This window comes from Macadamia integrifolia, chromosome 5, assembly GCF_013358625.1.
Source record: "Macadamia integrifolia cultivar HAES 741 chromosome 5, SCU_Mint_v3, whole genome shotgun sequence".
Lineage (NCBI taxonomy): Eukaryota > Viridiplantae > Streptophyta > Magnoliopsida > Proteales > Proteaceae > Macadamia > Macadamia integrifolia.
In genome coordinates this window covers 46,974,073-46,981,297 of record NC_056561.1, presented here as the reverse complement: position 1 = coordinate 46,981,297, position 7,225 = coordinate 46,974,073, and the positions used below count along the sequence as shown (strand labels likewise).

The window sequence follows — 7,225 nt, the reverse complement described above, 5'->3', positions numbered from 1 at the left end:
TCCTTGCTGCCCCAGATTCCTATATAAATCGTTTCCTCTCGTCTAGTTGGGGCTTTCATGTCTCCTTCATTCATGTAATTCCCCCCAGGTGGCCCAAGTTAGCTTGTCCATTTTTTCGCGTCAAAATTGTCTGCAGTGAGGCGGTGAGATGCAGTGAGCATCCAATGGCTAGGGTGCATGACCAGACCCTCCTAGCCGTTGGATGCTTACTGCACCTCATCGCTCACTCCAGACAATTTGAACTCTATTTTTTCCCCTCCTTTCTAAGTGTTGTATTCTTTTCGTACTGAATATATTTTCATTCATCCCAAAAAATAAAAATCTCAACTATATTAAAACATCATCAACAATAGTTACAACCCAGGATTCTCTTCCTATATATTACAAAGCAGATTCATCCCTTCACATGAAAAAACTCCCCCCACCCAAAAATAAATAAAAAATTTCATCACAACTCGGACCCACCATGGCCTATACTTTTATACATATATGCATATAAAGTGGTGAACTGGTGATGGATATGGAACTTTAATTCTCCAATCCAATAATCCATAATCCAATTATCTATTGATGGGTGGATTTCGATCGAAACTAGTAGTATAGTTTGTAGCTACCTAGTTAGCTATAAGTAGGTTTTAACACACATGCATCTCAACATCTAAGGATGCATGTTCAACTCTTCTAGTCATTTGATGAATGATTAGAGGATCGTTAGTGTTGGAGAAGATCTTTTTTTTTTTCGTTTTAATTCTTACTATATTATGATGACATACGTCTGAGGAAGTCGATCAAGGTATTGTACACCTGTTCCTTGACATCCATGGCGAAAATAAAATCCATATGTGCATACTTAGAAACGAAATGAGTTGTGATCTTGTCTTTGTCGTGGGTTTTAAGATCTTCCAGTAAATGATTCACGTCCTTCACATCGGCGACCTTGTCGTTGCCTCCAAAGCTGAGGAACATTGGTAGATTTCTAGGTATGTTACAAAGGTTGTATCCAGGCGCCTCTGGTTTCCCATAATGCTTCATGTTTTGAGAAGGACTCCCGTAGTCATATTTTTTCAAAAATCCTCCATTTCTAAATGCTGCATTAACCACACAAAATCAAACTTATTTTATCATTGATAAGGGTAAAAGATTTGCACACGGTTCAGTGTGGGATCCACCCTCTCTCTCTCTCTCCCTCTCTAAAACCCCTATTCATTTAATTGCCCAAATTAGTAGTCAAGCTTTGGAGGGAACTCTTTCCCTAATAATAACAGGGGTAAGAGATCGTTGTCATGTCACGGAGCCTTTGCACTAGAGTGGAGATCAATGAAGACACTTGTAGGGGCATCAATATGATTGAGATTTTTTTTTTTTTTTTTTTTTACTTGGGCAAGGCAGTAATTTTGCCCACTCCTATGTGTTGATGCAGGGGTTACATGACGAGGCATCATTCTTTTTCCCTAATAATTATCTGCCACATAAAACAATATTTCTTCTTTTTCTACTTTGTATTTTTCCATGGAACATAGATAAGTCTTTGAAAATCCAAGGGGGTAGCGCAGCTGGTGAGCAACAAACTTGGTAGGAGCCGTAAACTCGGACGTCCTAAGTTCGACTCCCACTAGGCACACCTTGGGTCACTCACACGGGGGTATTTAGTGTTATTCTCTGCTTTTAGTGAAAGTTGAACGGTTCTCATTCAACCCCAGTATGACCCGATCCATGCGGTTGTGGGGTCAGTATGGACCCACGAGACTAGTCAAGCCGAAGGCCTTGATACCCGTCATTAGAAGAAAAAAAAAAAGATAAGTCTTTGATACATTAAATTTGTTATTGTAGAGTCCATTTTTCGTATAGAAATGTTTGCTCATCAAGAAACATTAGTGAATTATCCTACCCAAAAAAAAAACAGGACATTATAGATATCATAGGGGGAACTACTTACTTTGAGAAAAATGCACTATGTTTTTCATTGATGTTGACTGCAACGCATGATCCATCGCAAACTGAAATGCAGTAGAGTTGAGACAGCAATTTTGGCCTGGTATATGAGACATTAAATCATTACTTCAAAATTATATATTTTATCAGCAATAGGAAGGTACTATAGTGTGCAATCTTCTTTTCTAACTAATTATGTTTAGAATAGATTCTGGGTCTAGAAAGTATTTTGAAATCAATTATTGTCTATTTTCTCGTTTTAAAATACATTCTAGATCATTGTCTCAAAAATTGGAATTGGATCTGTCAAGTCAGCCCATTTGGATCGAAGTCAACCATGACTGATATCCATGGTTTCAAGTATCAATATTATATTGATTGTATTGGTCGTATCGTATCTGTATTAACTAAGATCAAGACCGATATTGGTACTTGATCAATCCAGATCGATAAATAGTAAAAAAAAATTGTTTTTTTTTGAAAAAGTAAGGGCAAAAGTGACTGATATACACCGATCCTTGCCGATATCAGTACCAATAACTAAATCCATCCAAATATCAAATACAAATGCATGATGGTTGGGTTTTTAGATATGAGAGTCAATAAGGGTTATGGGGACCATCTTGGTTTGGAAAGGGAATTATCGATGCTGGTTCCATTCTAAAGCAATCATTCTATGGTTTGGGGGACTGGCTCACTAGGTTTTCAGATCTATATACCGATTCTAAGGTTTTTGCTGAGAGCAATTTTGAATTGGCAGTGACCTATAAGACTCTATTATAAGTTTAAATCTTCATTCTAGACCCAATATCTATTCCAAGAATACATATTAAATCAAATATATATAAAGAGAATTATTACTGATAAATTTCGTCACTAAATTATCCAAATCAATCCCCCCTATACGCTTACATACTCCGCTGAATAACTGAGCAGCAAATTGCCTGTTTCACACCAAGTATGAAAAAAAAAATATGAGAGAAGAAAAATAATAAGAAAAAAAGAACTAACTTCACCATCTTTTTAGTTCTATTTATAGAAGTTCAGGGGAGTCTTAGGCTTACCCATTAGGCCAAAAATTTTTAACAGAGAGAACTTTTCTTAGGTCGAACTCCTCCATACCGAGCATGTCACCTAACTGCCGAAGTTAAAAATTTATAATAGAATCAATCAATTAGCTACTAATGTATAAAGCATTTTGATCAAACCTATTTCTATTTTCTCTCTGTTTTTGTAATTATTTTCCTAAATGGGCGTGTCTGGAGAGATTCTCCATATGTTGCACTAATTTTCGGATCAGGCTCTTCTTGGACTACACCCTCCAATGACCTTGGGAGGGCTTGGTCATGCATTCTAACACCTCCACTTGGGGATATGTGTCCAAGCCTTCCCAGAAAAAGATCATGAAAGAGGCAATCAAAATGGTACCCGAGCCCTTGGATGGATCGTTGGTGTTGGAGAGGATTCAATCCCTAATTTTCTCATACAATGGACAAAGATGAAAAAGAAAAATTCAACTATTATATGTTAGCGGAATGGTCTAGATCATAGATTTAAAAATTGAAATTGAACCAGTTAAATTCAGTTGTGGGTTGAGGTTTTGAGACCCAAAACTACATGGCACTTCTTTCTAAAGTTTCTTGGCAATTAGGTAATATCCAAACTCAGCATGGGCAAGGTTTACGAACAAAATTTCTTTCCCAGATATGAGTTCTTGCAATTTACATTGGAACCAATCCATCATGGGCATGGCGGAGTATTATAGTCTATTGCAAAGTTTTTCTTATGCACCTTCTCAGTCAACCTGAGAAAAATGACCAAATCAATATTTGGGAGGACCAATGGATACATGTCCAATTTTGATGATTTAGGTTATCCAAGATATCAATCATTGGGCATCGAAGTTAGAATCTTGATGTTTAGGATTGTTTGGCCAATTTTCACTCCATGGCTTCTCAAAGCTTGTAATTCAGAATCCATATGTACTACTGGTTCTTATCAAGAAAACTTTGTTTGCCCCCAACCCCTAAAAAAAAAAGGAAATTTTGTTTTCTACAGTGTAGGGGTGCACCTTTGTTGTCTTATACATATCGATCGGTGTATGTAGTGATTTGATCATCTTACCTCTCCTATGAAGGCATTAGCAGTTAGTACGGCCATAGCGTTGGTCATAAGGTTCATGTAAGCAACAGGACTAAGCAAGGAAAGTGAGCTCAACTGGTCCGCCAACCTCCCTTCTGATAAGGCCGCCATTGCAATTGTTGTTCCCTACCAATAAAACCAACAACCCATTATTGAGCTTGAAGAAAAAGAAGAAGGGATTATGAGTTTTAACACATTATTGAGCTTGACGAAGAAGAAGAAGAGAGTATGACCATGGAGTGGCCAATATAATGGAGCTTCTGGCCTGTTTGATTGTATACGAAGTCAACTATAGCAGGAAGATCATTCTTGGCGACATCATCCCATGTCCAATTCCAGTATTCCTGTGAGTTTCACTAATGGAGTCTAAGATCAACAAAAGAATATCTACAGAAATTCAAGTTTAGAACAACAGAAGAAGTGAGGGAGAGAAGTATTACAAACCTGTTGGCTTTCATCAAGAGATACATGTCTCTTGCTAGATCTAGTCCCTCTTGTATTACTGATCCATACGTCAAACCCACTATCAGCTAATACAAACGCCAAGGATTCCTTAGGAGAGCCAATCATCCATGTCATCCCATCCTGTCAGAAAAATAAATGACACAGTAACTTGGCTATAACTGAAGAAAAGCAAGGAATGTATTATTGGATTTTCTCTAGGACAGGATTTGATGAGTTCAGTTAGCAACCCCACTAGAGATGAATCTCTAGGTGTTGGGTGGGTGGTGGGTCCCTTAGATGCTCGACGGGATTGATCCACACAAATAGAATCCACTCAAAGAAAAACCCTGTGGTGGCTTTAGGGTTTCATGATAATACTTTTGTTCTTTTCTAGAGTTATTTTGCTTAATAGATACCTCTTCAGGTTGACATTAAGATTATTTAGAGGGGCCATTTGTGGAAAAAAAAAAAGGATACATATTATCACGAAATCGTACGTAAAGAGTCGTTATAATCTAGAGTATACTACATGAGCATTACCATAGGTGTAGGATACAAATTCAGGTAGGTGATTTAAATCCTTGAATAATTTGAAAGTGCATTCTCCATATATGGTGAGTCTAGATCTAGTATCTATTTTTGGAATAGATATTGGGGCTAGAATGCATTTTGAAACCTGATTCTTCTCCATTTTGTTGCTTTAGAATATGTTCTAGACACAAAATCTATTTTGAGGATGCATATACCAAACACAACCTTCAAATCATGTGATAAGGAAAAAAAAAAAAAGGAAAAAGACTGTTAAAGTGAATGAAGATTTCACATACCACCAATACACCATGCTGTAATAGAACAGGTGGTTTTTTCTTTGCATCATCACCACTACTTGAACAGCCCTCTGGGATCCTTTCAAGCCCCATAATGTATCCATCTAAACCTGTCACCTGAACACATATGAGATCCAATCAAACTATAAGGTGATGCTTAGGGAGATCCTTATAAGGTACTTCCTCATGCATGATATCAATTGTGTTTTGCATGTATTCTAAAAATAGATTCTAGATTGAGAAAGTATTTTGAAATCTGATTCTTATCTATTTTTCTGTTTTAGAAAATCTGTTGTACATCTAGAATCTATTCCGAGAATGTATATCAAATACAGCCTAAAAATTAATACACACATGGAAATCCTGGCATTTATAACCATGCGAAATGATGGAAACTTTGCATAATCCCTCCCAAGCAGACTCCGTATGATCTTGACCGCCACCAAATAAATTGGCAAATAAGGGAGGAGGATATCTCCATCCCAAAGCCAAGTGAAGCTGTACCACAAGAACTATGAAACAAACCCTTAAAGCAACCCATCTGACCAATATGAAAGAACCCATTTCTCTCCTATTCTATTCTACTCTTTTTGTTCTTTTATATTACTGTTAGCAATTTCTTCATGGAGGAAAGAAGATTTGAGAGATTGTTTGGGTTTGTTCGTTCTCTTTTAAACGGAAGGGAGGGGTTGACCAGTGTTCTCTCGCTTCCATGGGTGGCCGGTGCCTGTGGCAAAGGAAATTAAGGAGAGGATTTAAGAATAAAAATAGGTTTTAAAAAAAAAATTCAAAGCGACGTTTCTGTGATTCTCCCAAAATGGTTATGAAGTATGAGGTATGGACCTCCCGGAAAAAAAGGATTTGCAAGAGTCCAATCGGTATCAGTCTCAATCCGATACCATTCAGATCGGTTAAAATCGGCCTTGGATCGGACAGATATACTCATATATATACCTTTTTATTTATTTATTTATTAATCAGCTTTTGTTACTTTTTACCCAAATTATTTTCTATATATATTCCAAGCATAGTCCCAGCCCAGTGAAATTTGGATTTGTGTAAGAGTTTTCATGGGCCGGCCCGTGAAGTACCTACACAAAAGATGCCCAATGGCGAGGCCTCAGTTTTGTGGGTCAAATGAAGAAAAAAATGGCAAAAAGTTCCCAAGCCACCTTTGGCCTGGTGCTAAGGGCCCCATCTATTGATTGAACTGAAATCACACCTCATTTGGGTTTTGAGGGCAATTATTATGGATCAAGTTTTCCTTCACCCATGGTAAAGGGAGAATTTTTTAATTCATAGGTTCAGGTGGTTAAATGAGACTCTTAGAATAATGTGGAGGCCATTTTGGACTTCATAAAATAAGGGAACAAAGGAAATACTGACTAGATTCTCTTCAACCTACAATGAAGAAAAACTTTTTCCCAATATTATTTAAGATTTCTCTTTCATCTTTCCTTTCTAAGTTACCATATTCTTCGATTTCAATTGGCATTCGGCTCTTCATAGAGGCCAGGGATTAGAGAGTGATCCCATAGCTGGGTTAACTCTGACACATGTCCTGAGGTCACTCTAATTGTGGGATCACTCTCTGATCCCTGAGCTCCATAGAGAGAAATCCTATCATTCATACCATTTTATCCTCGGATGAGTGAAGGCAAATCTTGTGATTAATTATCAAAACTCTTTTTGATGGCCAATATCCGTTCATGGCCCTAGAGGACAAGCAACCAAGGCAGTTCTTGCGATGAATGACCAAAGCTCATGATACCAAATCCTCCATAGCCATAGAGGAGATGCAACCAATGCATAGCATATAGAAGGGAAGACAATTCATTCATGAGATTATAGCTGGGAATGCTGCAAGCCTGCAACAACAA

The 7,225-nt window shown here is 37.5% G+C and overlaps 1 protein-coding gene across 1 annotated transcript; it reads right to left on the bottom strand.

Annotated features, from left to right (window-relative positions):
- Nucleotides 1-309: 309 nt before the first annotated feature.
- Nucleotides 310-5,956, bottom strand: LOC122078271 (triacylglycerol lipase 2-like). The gene is made up of 9 exons (XM_042644181.1): nucleotides 5,700-5,956; nucleotides 5,346-5,462; nucleotides 4,519-4,659; nucleotides 4,308-4,418; nucleotides 4,057-4,200; nucleotides 2,997-3,070; nucleotides 2,794-2,876; nucleotides 1,937-2,032; nucleotides 310-1,088 (listed from the first exon to the last, which is right to left on the bottom strand). The coding sequence occupies exons 1-9, from the start codon at nucleotides 5,907-5,909 to the stop codon at nucleotides 760-762; spliced, it is 1,305 nt and encodes a 434-aa protein (XP_042500115.1). The 5' UTR covers nucleotides 5,910-5,956; the 3' UTR covers nucleotides 310-759.
- Between the last annotated feature and the right edge of the window lie 1,269 nt (nucleotides 5,957-7,225).

What these genes read in the sequence shown, in the direction of transcription:
- LOC122078271 (XM_042644181.1), bottom strand. Translation starts at nt 5,909, where the DNA reads ATGGGTTCTTTCATATTGGTCAGATGGGTTGCTTTAAGGGTTTGTTTC. An exon ending in CTCTTGATGAAAGCCAACAG is followed by an intron (nt 4,419 to 4,518) that starts GTTTGTAATACT and finishes TGAAACTCACAG; the next exon opens with GAATACTGGAATTGGACATG. An exon ending in ATTATATTGGCCACTCCATG is followed by an intron (nt 4,201 to 4,307) that starts GTCATACTCTCT and finishes TTTTATTGGTAG; the next exon opens with GGAACAACAATTGCAATGGC.